This window comes from Erythrolamprus reginae, chromosome 7 (genome assembly GCF_031021105.1).
Source record: "Erythrolamprus reginae isolate rEryReg1 chromosome 7, rEryReg1.hap1, whole genome shotgun sequence".
Classification (NCBI taxonomy): Eukaryota; Metazoa; Chordata; class Lepidosauria; order Squamata; family Dipsadidae; genus Erythrolamprus; species Erythrolamprus reginae.
Window position 1 is genome coordinate 9436015 of NC_091956.1, and position 16267 is coordinate 9452281.

The 16267-nt window shown below is 41.7% G+C and overlaps 1 protein-coding gene across 2 annotated transcripts in view; it reads right to left on the minus strand.

Moving 5' to 3' along the window:
• Positions 1-204: 204 nt before the first annotated feature.
• Positions 205-16267, minus strand: part of RASGEF1B (RasGEF domain family member 1B) — a 247559-nt gene continuing 231496 nt past the window's right edge. For both annotated transcript variants that reach the window (XM_070756967.1, XM_070756968.1), the window contains exons 6-14: positions 14059-14133; positions 12924-13019; positions 11521-11623; positions 8789-8868; positions 7516-7611; positions 5558-5653; positions 3569-3692; positions 1998-2070; positions 205-1866 (exon numbers count right to left, since the gene is read on the minus strand). In XM_070756967.1, the coding sequence (XP_070613068.1) occupies positions 1842-1866; positions 1998-2070; positions 3569-3692; positions 5558-5653; positions 7516-7611; positions 8789-8868; positions 11521-11623; positions 12924-13019; positions 14059-14133 (768 nt within the window). In that variant the 3' untranslated portion in view covers positions 205-1841. The remainder of the gene's footprint in view (positions 1867-1997; positions 2071-3568; positions 3693-5557; positions 5654-7515; positions 7612-8788; positions 8869-11520; positions 11624-12923; positions 13020-14058; positions 14134-16267) is intronic.

Consider the following 16267-nt stretch of genomic DNA (forward strand, 5'->3'; position numbering starts at 1 on the left):
GTCCCTTCCAACTCTATGATTCTATGACGATGCTGCGATGGTCATTAAGTGTGAAAAACTATCATAAGTCACTCTTTTTCAGTGCTGCTGTAACTTCGAACAGTCACTAAATGAACTAGTGTTAAGATGGGGGCAAGTTGTGTGTGTTACTGGACCTTATGCACAAAACGCAACAATTGCAAGAAATGGAGAACAATCAAACGATGTGTTTATTTATTTATTATTAATTCTGAGGAATAGCATATCTCATACAAATCCCTTTTCTGGATATTATTTGTTAACGGACTGGGGGGTTCTTTTCATTTCTTAAGAATTTTTCGAGTGCGGGGCGGCAATACGGGGACTAAGCATTCAGAGCTACTACTGACATAACAGGACTTGTTTCATAGTTAAAGCAACTTTTCAGAGGTTCTTGAAGCAAAAAACCCAAACAAATCTTGGGAGTTTATAGTTAAGAGACTCAGCTAGAGAGAAAAAACTTTCAATGGGTCTGTAGGATTTCGGAGAGGAAATTAGCATTGCTACATTGGATATTATTTCCGCACATTGGGTTAAAAAAAACCCTTGCAAAATTATAATTTATATCTACCTACAATCTCGGCAGGGATTTTTTTCCCCGTCCCTCTCTCAAGGAGAAAACAAAATCAATTAATCCGATAATATAGAGAGTGAAGAAAAAGACGCAGGAAAGTACAAATATTTTGGGAAAGTCCACATTGCAACATGGCAAGCCACATCCAAACTTCTTATTATTCCGGCTCTCCAACGCATGAGTTTTGGAAATAAACGCCAGTTTAGATGAGGACCCATTGACGAACGACCTCAAAAGTCCCGGTTTATTCCAACAGGTCATTCTTTCAAAATTGAACTCAAGATTCTCGTCCAAAATTTTCTCAGTCTTTTTGGAGAAAGTCCCGAAATGAAACCAGATTCTTGCCTAATTCAGATGGCTTCCTAGCGCAGATGTGCCCAGATGAAACACAGCACAATAATACATCGAAGAAGAAGAGATCGGAAGGGTGAATTTCTACAGTCTACATTTGCTACCTAAAGCTTTCTAAGCCTCTGCTTCTCCTATTGCTATCAGCTATTGCTGAATTTAATATTTTAAACCTCCAAATAATATCTAGTCGGAGTTGGCCAACCAGCAGCGAACTCGCAAACTGACGAACAAACAAACCAAAAATCCAGAGCGCTTGTGCCCCTTTTCATAATAAATAGCTGAACTTCTTAGGAACCTCACGACAACACTGCGTCATGAGCCATTTTCCTCCAAGGAGGGGGAAAAAAAACACAAAAAAGTTCTTAGATTTCTTTTCGACAAGAATCACACCGGCGAAAATCTTCCTCAGACCACGTGAAATGGTCCAGGTGGCCTTGGATAGGTCGAAGAAGGGACATACTACCTGGAATCCAGGTGCGAAGTACCAGAAGTCTGATGAGTGGAGTTTGCAGGTGGGATGGGGTGAGGAAGTGGTGGGATGGAGAAAATCCCATCTGGGTGCTTTAAAAAATTATTCACAGTAGACCTCCGGGGCTTCGAAAGGCTTTTTTCAGTGGGTTCTCCTTGATCCACCCAACTGACCATATCACCCGACAACCAACGGGGTAGTAGAAAGCCTTTCTTGACTCAGAGTCAGCTTAGCTTTCTTCGCAGCCTCATGTCCCGTCTTGCTGTTCGCCAGTTATTTTAGCTCTCATAACTTAAAAACACGCCTCCTGGTGGTGAAGAGGAGGAGCGGAAGGATGGGTAAATAAATAAGCGACCTCAGCCATGGCCTTCGTCTTAGGAACCCATGTCAAGATCATAGCAGCAACTGCGGATAGCAGCCAGTCATGCATTAACCTCTTCCTAGAAGTGTGGACCTAGAGAGGAGTCAAAACAGAGAAGGAAGACCTTCCATTAGAAACATAGAAACATAGGAGATTGACGGCAGAAAAAGACCTCCTGGTCCATCTAGTCTGCGCTTATACTATTTCCTGTATTATGCACTTACCTGAGTGTCTTCCACCTGTCTTTTTCGATGTGATTCTCTGGACCTTCACTTTCATATGAGGCCAAATAAAGGGCTGCAACCAGAAGAAAGAAAAAATAAAGAGCATTTAGGCCTCGTCTAATGTCTTGAATTATGTTCCTTGTGGAATAGCGACGCCCTATTTTTTCAAATGCGTGATAGCAGGTTTTCGGGGAAAATAGTTTTCTCATTTCTCATGGGGTTAAAAGCTCATTTGAATGTAAGTAGTTCATAAATGAGATTTGAGGTTCTTATGAACATCCTTAAGATGATCAAGGTGGCCTCCGTAAGCTCATCAGCGTGCCTACCGTCCCTGTCCTACTGTCTCTATGCTTAAGACCTTCCACCATTTTTGTAGCCCGTTTTTGGCCCCGTTCAATTTTATCAGTATCTTTTTGTAGGTGAGGTCTCCAGAACTGAATGCAGTATTCAGTTCTGGAGACTTCACCTACAAAAAGATATTGATAAAATTCAGGGAGTGATTCCACTGATGAATCCGCATACAGACGGGAGGTTGAACAACTATCCTTGGTGTGACCAGAACAATTTAGAACCGAACACACTCAAAACCGTAGAAATGGTGGTAGACTTTAGGAGAAACCCTTCCACCCTTCCACCTCTCACAATACTAGACAACACAGTATGAATAGTAGAAACCTTCAAATTTCTAGGTTCTATCATATCTCAAGACCTAAAATGGTCACCTAACATCAAAAACATCATCAGAAAAGCACAACAAAAAATGTTCTTTCTGCACCAGCTCAGGAAGCTCAAACTGCCCAAGAAGCTGCTGATACAGTTCTACAGAGGAATCATTGAGTCTGTCATCTGCAACTCTATAACTGTCCGGTTTGGTGCTGCAACCCAACAAGACCGACACAGACTTCAGAGGAGAATCAGACTGCACGAGTCAAAAAGAGGGTTGTGAAAATATTTACCGACCCCTCTCATCCTGGACACAAACTGTTTCAACTCCTACCCTCAAAACGTCACTACAGAGCACTGCACACCAAAACAACTAGACACAAGAACAGTTTTTTCCAGAACACCATCACTCTGCTAACCAAATAATTCCCTCAACACTGTCACACTTTTTACTAAATCTGCACTTCTATTTTTTCCTAATTTTTTCTCATCATTCCTATCATCCTTTTCCTCCCACTTAGGACTGTATGACTGTAACTTGTTGCTTGTATCCTAAGATTTTTATTAATATTGATTGTTTTTTCATTGCTTATTTGACCCCTATGACAATAATTAAGTGTTGTACCACGTGATTCTTGACAAATGTATCTTTTTCTTTTATGTACACTGAGAGCATATGCACCAAGACAAATTCCTTGTGTGTCCAATCACACTTGGCCAATAAAATTCTATTCTATTCTATGCTATTCTATTCTTCTATTCTCCACCATCCAGTCAGAGTTGAAGAGGTTTCTTGGATGAGAAGCAAAACCTCTTCAGAGTACAACAAGAAAGTCCAGTTGCCTCTTTGGAAAAAAAAAATCGCACTTTTGGGATATGCTGAACAATTACAGGTGTCTTTCTCTTACCGTCCTCACTGAAAACTGGAATGGTGAGCAGGTATTGAAGGATTTTCCGGTCTCTCTCAAAAGGACACTCCACTTGCTTCCAGGTCATAAACTCACTCACTTGTTTAGCCAGTTCCCAAAACTTCTGCAAGGAATGAAGAAAAGAGAGAAAGCATGTGAGCTAAGCAGGTGAAAGGGATCCATTAAAATAAGGCAATATTTATTTATTTATTTATTCATTCATTTGTCCAATACACAAATACATAGGAAGAAAAATGGACATGTGGTAATATAAATGAGGGTGAAAGTGAACTTAGAGGAGAGGATATATGAAAGGGAGAGAATATATAAGATAGGTGAAAGAAAGGAAAGACAATTGGACAGGGGACGAAAGGCACTCTAGTGCACTTATGTATGCCCCTTAATACTCTTGGTTGCTCTGTTTCCGAAGGACAGATCACTAAATTGTTGCAGCTTTGTTTTCTTGCAAACTTCCATTACCCACCCTAGTAACATCATCAGTGCTGGAAGGGAGTTGGGTTTGCTCTCAATTTATATTTCAATGAATTTATATTTTAATGAATTGTTCTGTCTGTGTTGTGGAGGGGTAGTCTTAGTCTATGGCTAGTTTGTTTGGCTAATGGTACGTAGCTAACAATAAACAGGCCAGGCAAAGAACCTCCAAGACAATTCCCACCAACACTGGCAGGGCAATTCACTAGATTATAAACTGAGAGCAAACCCCAGTCCCTGGTTTGGGTAAAGAAATGTGTTCAAGAAAACAATCAAGCTCAGGGAGCTCCAAGGAGCCCTTATGATCCTTGCCTTTTGTAATTCTGCTCAAGTCCTGCTCCTTCATGCTTAAAAGATGGGCTATTCCTTAATTCTGTGGGTTGGGGAAGAAAAGACTATGCTTTGTCAATGAATACAAGGCCTCTTGGATAAGCTTAGAGGAGACAGGGCACTTCCAAATAATGGTTGGAAGGGAAGAAACGCATCAGAGAGAGAGAGAGAGAGATGACAGACAGACAAATGGCTATAGATAGATGAGATAGATAGATAGATAGATAGATAGATGATTGATACTGATAGATAGATAGATAGATAGATAGATGATTGATAGATAGATAGATAGATAGATAGATAGATAGATAGATAGATAGATAGATAGATAGATAGATAGATAGATAGATAGATGATTGATACTGATAGATAGATAATAGATACATAGATGATACTGATAGATAGATAGATAGATAGATAGATAGATAGATAGATAGATAGATAGATAGATAGATAGATAGATAGATGATTGATACTGATAGATATAGATAGATAGATAGATAGATAGATAGATAGATAGATAGATAGATAGATAGATAGATAGATCGATCAATGTGTGAACAGTGGGCATCTGAGTATCATACATTCTAATTACAAATAAAACTAGTAGAATTAATCATAGTTATTACAACTTATATATTTCCAGCAATATTACACATTTATATTAAGTGGTAGTCTGTCATTATTCAATTATTCCATGTTTCCTCTTGTTATTGCTTTTATTTTATTATATAAACGTGTATACACTAATTTTCTCCCCCTCCCTTGTTTCTATCTCTTATTCTAACTTTTAAGCAGGTCACCCTTTTATTAAAAGACGTTTCTTTCCATCTGACCTAGTTTCTAATCCTGTCCTCTACCTAAAAAAGAAAGGAGAGAAAGAGAGAGAGAGAGAAAAGAAAGGCAAATCAGAGCAACAAGAAAAAGGAGAAATCACCCATCCATCATCTCTTGTCCGCTTCAGTACTTTAATTGCTATGCTTTTTTTTTAACCCCCCCCCCCCCCCCCCATTTCTCTCTTAGATCTTTATCTCTGTCTGCATCTACTTCTTGGCTATTCAATCTAAGAATGCTTGCACTCCAAAATCTTGACGAGGCTTTCTGCTCCTGTGTTTAATCCGACGGGGTCAGCGTTTAAATCTGGAAACCCGAGTGTGCTCTACTTACTTCAAAATTGACATAGCCGTTGGGCAAGCGGTTGGCACAGCCCTCATTCAGGAAGTAAATGTCCTTGATAAGCAGGCTGAAAAATGGGATGACAATCTAAGGGAAGAAAAGGAGAGTAAAAAGAATCCAGATTAGCAACAGACTTCTCATTGGAACAAGAGGGGGGAAGCATGACTTGTTTTGTGACTTGTGGACTTCAACTCCCAGAATTCCTGAGCCAGCCATTTAGGACTTGTGGACTTCAATTCCCAGAATTCTTCAGCCAGCCATTTTATGATTTGTTTTATGACTTGTGGACTTCAACACCCAGAATTCCTGAGCCATATTTTATGACTTTTAGGACTTGTGGACTTCAACTCCCAGAATTCTTCAGCCAACCATTTAAAGACTTTTAGGACTTGTGGACTTCAACTCCCAGAATTCCTGAACCAGCCATTTTATTAATTGTGGACTTCAATTACCAAAATTCTTCAGCCAACCATTTAAAGACTTTTAGGACTTGTGGACTTCAACTCCCAGAATTCCTGAACCAGCCATTTTATGACTTTCAGGACTTGTGGACTTCAACTCCCAGAATTCCTAAGCCAGCCATTTTATGACTTTCAGGACTTGTGGACTTCAACTCCCAGAATTCCTAAGCCATCCATTTTATGACTTTCAGGACTTGTGGACTTCAACTCCCAGAATTCCTAAGCCATCCATTTTATAACTTTCAGGACTTGTGGACTTCAACTCCCAGAATTCCTGAGCCAGCCATTTTATGATTTTCGGGACTTGTGGACTTCAATTCCCAGAATTCCTGAGCCAGCCATTTTGTGATTTGTTTTACGACTTCGACACCCAGAATCCCTCTGCTAGCCATGGTTCATGGGTCCACATCTTCTGCAATATGCCAGACATTCATTGTATTACATTATCCATAACTTCTTGACAACACACAAAAACACACACATACACACACACACCACTTCTACTGATCATTCATTTGCAACGTAGCGTCCTCTACGAGGGTCTTCAGTGTGAAAACTGTTCATCCATCTCTTTTGCACCATGGTGGTACAGTGGCTAAAGTGCAGTACTGCAGATTCCTTCTGCTGCCTGCCGACTGCTTGCAATTCGGCAGTTCAAATCTCACCAGACTCAAGATAGACTCAACCTTCCATCCTTCTGAGGTGGGTAAAATGAAAACCCAGATAGTTGCGGGGCAATAAGGCTGACTCTGTAAACCGCTTTGGGAGGGCTGAAAAGAACTGTTTGTTTGTTTGGTTGGTTGGTTTTGATTGATTGATTGATTGATTGATTGGATTTGTATGCCGCCCCTCTCCGTAGACTCGGGGCGGCTAACAACAGTGATAAAAACAGCATGTAACAATCCAATACTAAAACAACTAAAAAACCCTTATTTATAAAACCAAACATACATACAAACATACCATGCATAAATTGTAGAGACCTAGGGGGAAAGAATATCTCAGTTCCCCCATGCCTGACGGCAGAGGTGGGTTTTAAGGAGCTTACGAAAGACAGGGAGGGTGGGGGCAATTCTAATCTCTGGGGGGCAGTTGGTTCCAGAGGGCCGGGGCCACCACAGAGAAGGCTCTTCCCCTGGGGCCCGCCAAACGACATTGTTTAGTCAACAGGACCCGAAGAAGGCCCACTCTGTGGGACCTAACTGGTCGCTGGGATTCGTGCGGCAGAAGGCGGTCCCGGAGATAATCTGGTCCGGTGCCATGAAGGGCTTTATAGGTCATAACCAACACTTTGAATTGTGACCGGAAACTGATCGGCAACCAATGCAGACTGCGGAGTGTTGGTGTGACATGGGCTGGGACTGTTTAGTGGTATATAAGTCTAAATACGATTGCTATGTTTCAGGGCCGTTGTAACGTCAAACAGTCACAAAACAAATGGTTCTAAATCAAAGACTGCCTTTATTTATCTCTTTCTTAGACTTTTACCTTCTCTCTGCTGCTGTGAGCTGTCAAAGATCTCTGGGTTGCCCCACGGAGTGCAGTGCGGTAATTGTAGAAATTGCTGGAAGGGTCCATTTGATGCTAGCAAAAGGAGAAGTAGAAAGATAGAGAATCAGAATTTTGTGTCAGAAGTCCTAAAATTCCAACAAAATATTGCTTTCGAAGTCCAGTTTTTAATCTGGGGAGACCATTTCTACGGAGTCTACGGAGAGGGGCGGCATACAAATAGAATAAATAAAATCTAATAAATGAGCCGGGGTGGCGCTGCAGGTAGAGTTCTGTACTGCAGGCCACTGATGCTGACTATAGATCTGAAGGTCAGCGGTTCAAATCTCATCACCGGCTCAAGGTTGACTCAGCCTTCCATCCTTCCGAGGTGGGTAAAATGAGGACCCGGATTGTGGGGGCAATAGCCTTGCTCTGTTAAAAAGTGCTATTGCTAACATGTTGTAAGCCGCCCTGAGTCTAAGGAGAAGGGCGGCATAAAAATCAGATAGATAGATAGATAGATAGATAGATAGATAGATAGATAGATAGATAGATAGATAGATAGATAGATAGATAGATGATAGATAGATAGATAGATAGATAGATAGATAGATGGAGAGAGAGAGAGAGAGAGAGATGATAGATAGATAGATAGATAGATAGATAGATAGATAGATAGATAGATAGATAGATAGATAGATGGAGAGAGAGAGAGAGAGAGATGATAGATAGATAGATAGATAGATAGATAGATAGATAGATAGATAGATAGATAGATAGATAGATAGAAAGATAGATAAATTTCCAATACAAATCAAGTCACTGAACAGTTTTAAAGTTAAGAGCCAAAACAGATTATGGATCAAAAAGCTAACAAATCTGACGGGGGGGGCGGGGCTCAGAAAAAGTGAATAATTGTAAAATTTCATTTCTATCTGAAAGTATTAATGAGCAAAATTATTTGAAAGCAGCAATGGATGTATTGGTAAGTACAAGAATCCATTTTTAAAATTCAAAATCCACTATGTCTGTGGCTCTCAACCTTTCTAATGTTGCAACCCCTTAATACGGTTCCTCATGTTGTGGTGACCCCCCAACCATAAGTCTAGCGCCAATTCTCTCAACAGAGCTTTAAGCTGATTGGCAGGAAGGTCAGAGGGACACCCCCACTGTAAGCGTCTGATTGGTTGGATTGTAAAAATGGGTTCCATTTTAATCTCCATAGATTAACTGGATAGCAAACATTCAGATTAAAAAAGGTCAGACTTACCTCCAGAATGTCAAACTTGGCAGTCTTGACTTTTGACCAAGTTTTCTTTAATCTGGAGACAGGGGTCATATTCATTCCAGCTTTTATTCCAAAGTGTAGAGGGAAAGAGAAGAACAGAGATAAAAGTTAAAACACACAGCCCTGTTTTGAGGACAATTCTTTCCCCAAAATTTGGGGGGGGGGGGGGGAGAGATGATTACCCAACCACTAATGTATCTATTTTTCCCCGTTTTCTTTTTTTATCCAATTACAACAAATGATCCCAAAATATACCATTTTAAAATGCAATCGTGGTTAACGTTTCTATAGACAGCATTCTAAGAAAGCTACATTCCTTTCTAGACTCATTATTCATAAGCATAGAAACATAGAAACATAGAAGTCTGATGGCAGAAAAAGACCTCATGGTCCATCTAGTCTGCCCTTATACTATTTTCTGTATTTTATCTTAGGATGGATCTATGTTTATCCCAGGCATGTTTAAATTCAGTTACTGTGGATTTATCTACCACGTCTGCTGGAAGTTTGTTCCAAGGATCTACTACTCTTTCAGTAAAATAATATTTTCTCATGTTGCTTTTGATCTTTCCCCCAACTAACTTCAGATTGCGTCCCCTTGTTCTTGTGTTCACTTTCCTATTAAAAACACTTCCCTCCTGGACCTTATTTAACCCTTTAACATATTTAAATGTTTCGATCATGTCCCCCCTTTTCCTTCTGTCCTCCAGACTATACAGATTGAGTTCATTAAGTCTTTCCTGATACGTTTTATGCTTAAGACCTTCCACCATTCTTGTAGCCCGTCTTTGGACCCATTCAATTTTGTCAATATCTTTTTGTAGGTGAGGTCTCCAGAACTGAACACAGTATTCCAAATGTGGTCTCACCAGCATTCTATATAGCGGGATCATAATCTCCCTCTTCCTGCTTGTTATACCTCTAGCTATGCAGCCAAGCATCCTACTTGCTTTCCATACCGCCTGACTGCACTGTTCACCCATTTTGAGACTGTCAGAAATTTGGGGCATAGATTTCTAGCTACCAACTCTTTTAACAGAAATCTTGTTTCAGGAGAAATTTGTAGTGGATTTCCTTTGCTTTCCCACCAGAGGACATGTATAAAGTAAGCTTTGAGAAATGTTTCACAAGTGTTAAATAACCATCAATTTATATGAGACTTAAAACTCATCTTGAAGCCAAAGGCTTAAAAAATGCAGCCATTTTTTTCTGAGACCAAGAGGGCAATCACAATTCAAAGTGTTGGTTATGACCTATAAAGCCCTTCATGGCACCGGACCAGATTATCTCAGGGACCCCCATCTGCTGCACAAATCCCAGCGACCAGTTAGGTTCCACAGAGTTGGCCTTCTCCGGGTCCCGTCAACTACACAATGTCACTTGGCGGGACCCAGGGGAAGAGCCTTCTCTGTGGCGGCCCCGGCCCTCTGGAACCAACTCCACCCAGAGATTAGAATTGCCCCCACCCTCCTTGCCTTTGTAAGCTTCTTAAAACCCACCTCTGCCGCCAGGCATGGGGGAACTGAGATACTCCTTCCCCCTAGGCCTTTATAATTTTATGCATGGTATGTCTGCATGTATGTTTGGTTTTATAATAAGGGTTTTTAAATGTTTTAATATTGGATTGTTATATGCTGTTTTTATTACTGTTGTTAGCCGCCCCGAGTCTACGGAGAGGGGCGGCATACAAATCCAATAAATAAGTAAATAAATAAATAAGTATGCTGATTCTGCAAACCGCTTAGAGAGGGCTGTAAAAGCACTATGAAGTGGTATATAAGTTATTATTATTATTATTTATTCGATTTGTATGCCGCCCCTCTCCGAAGACTCGGGATGCTATTGCTATTTTTAATGTAGACCATGCACTATCAGCTTATGGGAGAAATCCTGGCTGGGTTTTCCATCTTTGCAAAGATTTACCAATAAAGTAAAACTAAGATAGGCAAGGACATATTTGGGGCATGAAATGTCACTATGGGGAAGATGAGAAAGCAGAGACAAAGAGCCACACCAAGAGTTGCTTTCTCTACTCTATTACTTTTCATAAGTTTAAGGCAGTTTTTCTCAACCTTGGGAGGCTGAAGATGTGTAGGCTTCGATTTCCAGAATTCCCCAGCCAGTATAGGGAGCTGAAGTCTACACAACTTCAAATTGTCAACACACATTCAAGACTTTAAATTCCTAGAAATCCTAGGAACCCTAACAAATGCGGAGGCTGTCAGTTATCCAACAAGTCCAGAAGCTTTGGGGCAGAATTGGACAGAGGGGAAACATCTAAACCAGTGGTTCTCAACCTTTCTAATGCCGCGATCCCTTAACAGAGTTCCTCGTGTTGTGGTGACCCCCAACCATAAGTCTAGCGCCAATTCTCCCAACAGAGCTTTAAGCTGATTGGCAGGAAGGTCAGAGGGACAACCCGACTGTAAATGCCTGATTGGCCGGATTGTAAAAATATGTTCCAACGTGCCAGAATAAAAGCTTTAGTTATTATTTATTAGATTTGTATGCCGCCCCTCTCCGTAGACTCCATAGACGTAGTTCCTAACACCATGGAAAATTTGATTTTTCCCACGGCCTTAGGTGGCCCCTGTGAAATGGTCATTTGACCCTCAAAGGGGACCCAAACCCCAGGTTGAGAACCACAAAAGTGTTTTTCCCCCAAAAGCAAAACATAAAGGAAACGAATCAAAAGCATTCTTATTTATACTCACAAATAATAGCCATTAAAGAGTTGAAATTGCCAATGTTGAAACACTCTCGAGCCACGTCAATGAAGTATTCTATCATTCTCGCTCTGTGTTTTTTCTTTATAGGCTGCAAGACAGCAAAAACACAATATTGGGATTGAACTCAGAACTTGCCCAAATGGGAAGAAGGAAGTTTTCAATTTTAACTTTTAAAGAAACATTTCAGGCTGGAGTCAAATGTAAAAGGTTTCCTTGTCTAGTCATATCCGACTCTACGGCACTGTTGTGATTCAGCCTGAGGCTGCTCAGGGACCAGCTGTGTCTCTGCTGGCTCCATGCCCGGAGGAGGAGGACAGCGAAGAGGAGGGGGCTGAACAGTCGGACGGGGGAGAGGAGAGTCAGGAATGGGATGAAGGAGAACAGCATGAGAGCCCCGGGGGGGGGGGCTCTCCCCAGCCAGTAGCTTGGAGTCATTAGGTGATGATGCACAAGCTGTCATTGACATGCGACAGAGACGGTCAGATCAAAGAAAGGAACAATTAAAGAAGTATTATCAGCACTGAATTAGGAACAGCTGGGTTTGGGTGTGGTCTTCCTTAGCAGGGTTTAAAAGGCAGGCAAACCCTTGAAGCCATGTGGAGTGTTATCAGTTTGGAGTTGCATTATCCTGTCTTGTTTCTCGGCGTCTCTGTTCCTGGCTTGTGGCCCAGCAGCTTTGGAAGACCCGTGGGAGGTGTAGGTCTGCTATCTACAGCCTCGGCTTGGCAGCAAGAATTCTGTATTGCTGCATGGACTTTTGCCTTCGTGGATATATCTGAAGATACAGCATTTTCCTGTTTGTAAGGACATTTTCTGTTACCTGTGTTTTTCTTGAATTTTATAAAACTGCCTTTGCCTTTTACCAGTGTGTCTGGCTTCTCTTTTTGGCTTGGTATTGGCTTCTGGAGTGACCCAGACAGAACAGGCACGAAGCTCAATTTTGGTTTTCTTCAGTCTCATTCCAGAAATAAGAAGGAACTTTCTGACATTGAGAGGAATCAACCAGTGGAACAGCTTGCCTACGGAGACTGCGAGAGCTCCAACAATTGAGTCTTTCAAAAGGAAATTGGACTGCCATATTTTGGAACTGGTGTAGGCATTCTTGCTTGAGTGGGGGGTTTGACTAAATGACCTACAACAGGGGGTAGGCAAAATTGGCTCTTCTATGACTTGTGGACTTCAACTCCCAGAATTCCTGAGCTAGCATGACTGGCTTAAGAATTCTGGGAGTTGAAGTCCACAAGTCCTACCCTTGACCTACAAGATCCCTTCCAATTCTGTTACTGTTACAACCTCAAGGGGGCAGAGTTTTACTTCTGTGCCATACAATCCTGTGCGTAGAATATACCATAGCTCAAAGCGGAAGGAAAATGAACAGTTTTGCTTACCATACATATTTCTGTGGCAACCAAATAACTCAGTCTGTTGAACCATTCCACGTAAGCTTCCAAATTCCGGCACTTCTTCCGATCCCCATAGGAATTCTGAGAAAGAAACAAAAATCAGGCATTCACACCTCACACCACAAATTAAACACGACCTAAGCACAGCCTATAAAATCATCTGCTACAACGTCCTTCCTGTCAACGACTACTTCAGCCTCAACCACAACAATACACGAGCACACAACAGATACAAACTCAAAGTAAACCGTCCCAAACTCGACTGCAGAAAATACGACTTCAGCAACTGAGTTGTTAATGCATGGAACTCTCTACAGGACTCTGTTGGTTTATAACCTGTTGTGATTCAGCCTGAGGCTGCTCAGGGACCAGCTGTGTCTCTGCTGGCTCCATGCCCGGAGGAGGATGACAGCGCAGAGGAGGGGGCTGAACAGTCGGATGGGGAGAGGAGATTCAGGAATGGGATGAAGGAGAACAGCATGAGAGCCCGGGGGGGGAGCTCTCCCCAGCCAGTAGCTTGGAGTCATTAGGTGATGACGCACAAGCTGTCATTGACATGAGACAGAGACGTTCAGAGCAATGAAAGGAGCAGTTAAAGAGATATTTTCACCATTGAATTAGAAACAACATCCTCATCAGCAGGGTTTAAAAGGCAGGCAAGGCCTTGAAGCCATGTGGAGTGTTATCAATTGGAGTTGCAGTGACCTGTTTTGATTCTCAGCGTCTCTGATCTTGGCTTGTGGCCTCGCAGTCTGGAAGACTCGTGGGAGGCGTCTGTTTGCTATCTACAGCTTCGTCTTGGCAGCAAGAATCTGGTATTGCTTCATGGACTATTCCCTTTGTGTATATATTTGAAGTTCCAGCGTTTTTCCTGTTTGTAAGGACATTTTCTGTTACCTGTGTTTTCCTTGAATTATATAAACTGCCTTTGCCTTTTACCAGTGTGTCTGGCTTCTCTTTTTGGGTTGGTATTGGCTTCTGGAGTGACCCAGACAGAACATAACCAAGCCCGCAAAACTTTACCCTTAAACAATCCACTGTTGACCTCACCCGATTCCTAAGAGATCATTAAGGGGCGTGCATTTTTTTACCCTCGTTTATAATTGTTAATTGTATTCACCTTTTCATTGTCCAGGGTGTCCTTCTGTACAAACGCTTGGACAAATTCTTGTGGTCCAATGTAACTAAGTCTCTCCTGAAAGAAAGAAAAAAATCCACTTATGGCCAACCTTCATCCTTATAGAAGTAAAAGTAAAGGAGTCTCGATAGATTTTACTCTATGCCAAATAATTTTGTTTATTATCTTATTTAATTCAGCAAAAAATTTCGGTCCTGGGTTTATTGGAATAACTTGAAAAAGAAACAAAATTTTAGGAAGGATATTCATTTTAATTGTAAAGATTCTTCCTACCAATGATAGTTGTAAATTACTCCATATTTCTAAGTCTTTTTTAACATGACTTAATAATTTTAAATAATTATCATTTTTCAAAGATACAGCTTTGGAGGTCATCCATATCCCTAAGTATTTCACTTTTTTTGTGATTTTCATGTTTGATAAATCTCCTAAATACTTTCTTGGTGTCTCAGTCATATTTTTTGTTAATATCTGTGTCTTTTCTTTATTTATTTTCAATCCTGCGACGTTCCCATATTCTTCAATTGAATTTATTAAGTTTAAAATAGATTCTGTTGGGTCCTCCAAAACAAACACCACATCATCTGCGAATGCTTGTGTTTTATAAGTTTCTTTTTTAATCTTCAATCCTTTTATTTCCTTATCTGTTCTTATTTTTATCAACAATGCCTCTAATGTTAAAATAAAGTGGTTTCTGACCATAGAGGGCGATGCACATCTCTGTTTCGAGGCCATTGAGCCAGAGCTGTCCGAAGACATTTCCGTGGTCATGTGACTAGCATGATTTCACAGAGTGCTGTTACCTTTCCCACCAAAGTGGTACCTATTTATCTACTTGCAGGAGATGCGGCAATGATAGGAGTTCAACCTGTCGCGTAGGACTCAGGTCTCAAATTCCAGGCTTCCAGCTTCTTAGCTAACAAGACAAGCGCCTTAATTACCAAGCCACTTGCTGGGGCGGATTCCCATTCCTGCTGCTACTGGTGCGCGGTGCGCAACTTCACCTCTCCTGCGCACATGAGTCCCAGCATGTTTTTGCTTCTGCGCATGGGCAGGAAGCAAAATCTTGCAAGGGGACGCGCCTGTGTGCGAGATTTCAGCTATTTTTTTTGCTTCTGCGCATGCATAGGAGCAAAAAAATTGCTGAAATCTCAGCATATGTCCTTTCGTGAGATTTTGCTTCCTGCCCACAGCTAACTTTTATTTATTTATTTATTTATTTATTTATTTATTTGATTTGTATGCCGCCCCTCTCCGCAGACTCGGGGCGGCTCACAACAATAACAAGAACAATGTAAAAAAAACAAATCTAATAATTTAAAAAACACTAAAAACCCCATTATTAAAAGCAAACACACACACAAACATTCCATGTATAAACTGTATAGGCCCGGGGGAGATGTGTCAGTTCCCCCATGCCTGACGACAGAGATGGATCTTAAGAACTTTATGAAAGGCAAGGAGGGTGGGGGCAACTCTGATATCTGGGGGGAGTTGGTTCCAAAGGGTCAGGGCCGCCACAGAGAAGGCTCTTCCCCTGGGTCCCGCCAAACGACATTGTTTAGTTGACGGGACCCGGAGAAGGCAAACTCTGTGGGACCTAACTGGTCGCTGGGATTCGTGCGGCAGAAGGCGGTCCCGGAGATATTCTGGTCCAGTGCCATGAAAGGCTTTATAGGTCATAACCAACACTTTGAATTGTGACCGGAAACTGATCGGCAACCAATGCAGACTGCGGAGTATTGGTGTAACATGGGCATACCTGGGGAAGCCCATGATTGCTCTCGCAGCTGCATTCTGCACGATCTCAAGTTTCCGAACACTTTTCAAAGGTAGCCCCATGTAGAGAGCATTACAGTAGTCGAGCCTCGAGGTGATGAGGGCATGAGTGACTGTGAGCAGTGACTCCCGGTCCAAATAGGGCCGCAACTGGTGCACCAGGTGAACCTGGGCAAACGCCCCCCTCACCACAGCTGAAAGATGTTTCTCTAATGTGAGCTGTGGATCGAGGAGGACACCCAAGGACACTTTTGCTACCAGTGCGGCACCCTTTACCATTCTGGTAGCAACCCACTACTACGCCGCGCCTCCCTTTTGTAGATGAGCACTGAGAAAAATGACCAAACAAGAATAAAATGAGCCGAGGTGGCGCAATGGGTAGAGGGCAGTACTGCAGGCCATTAAAGCTGAC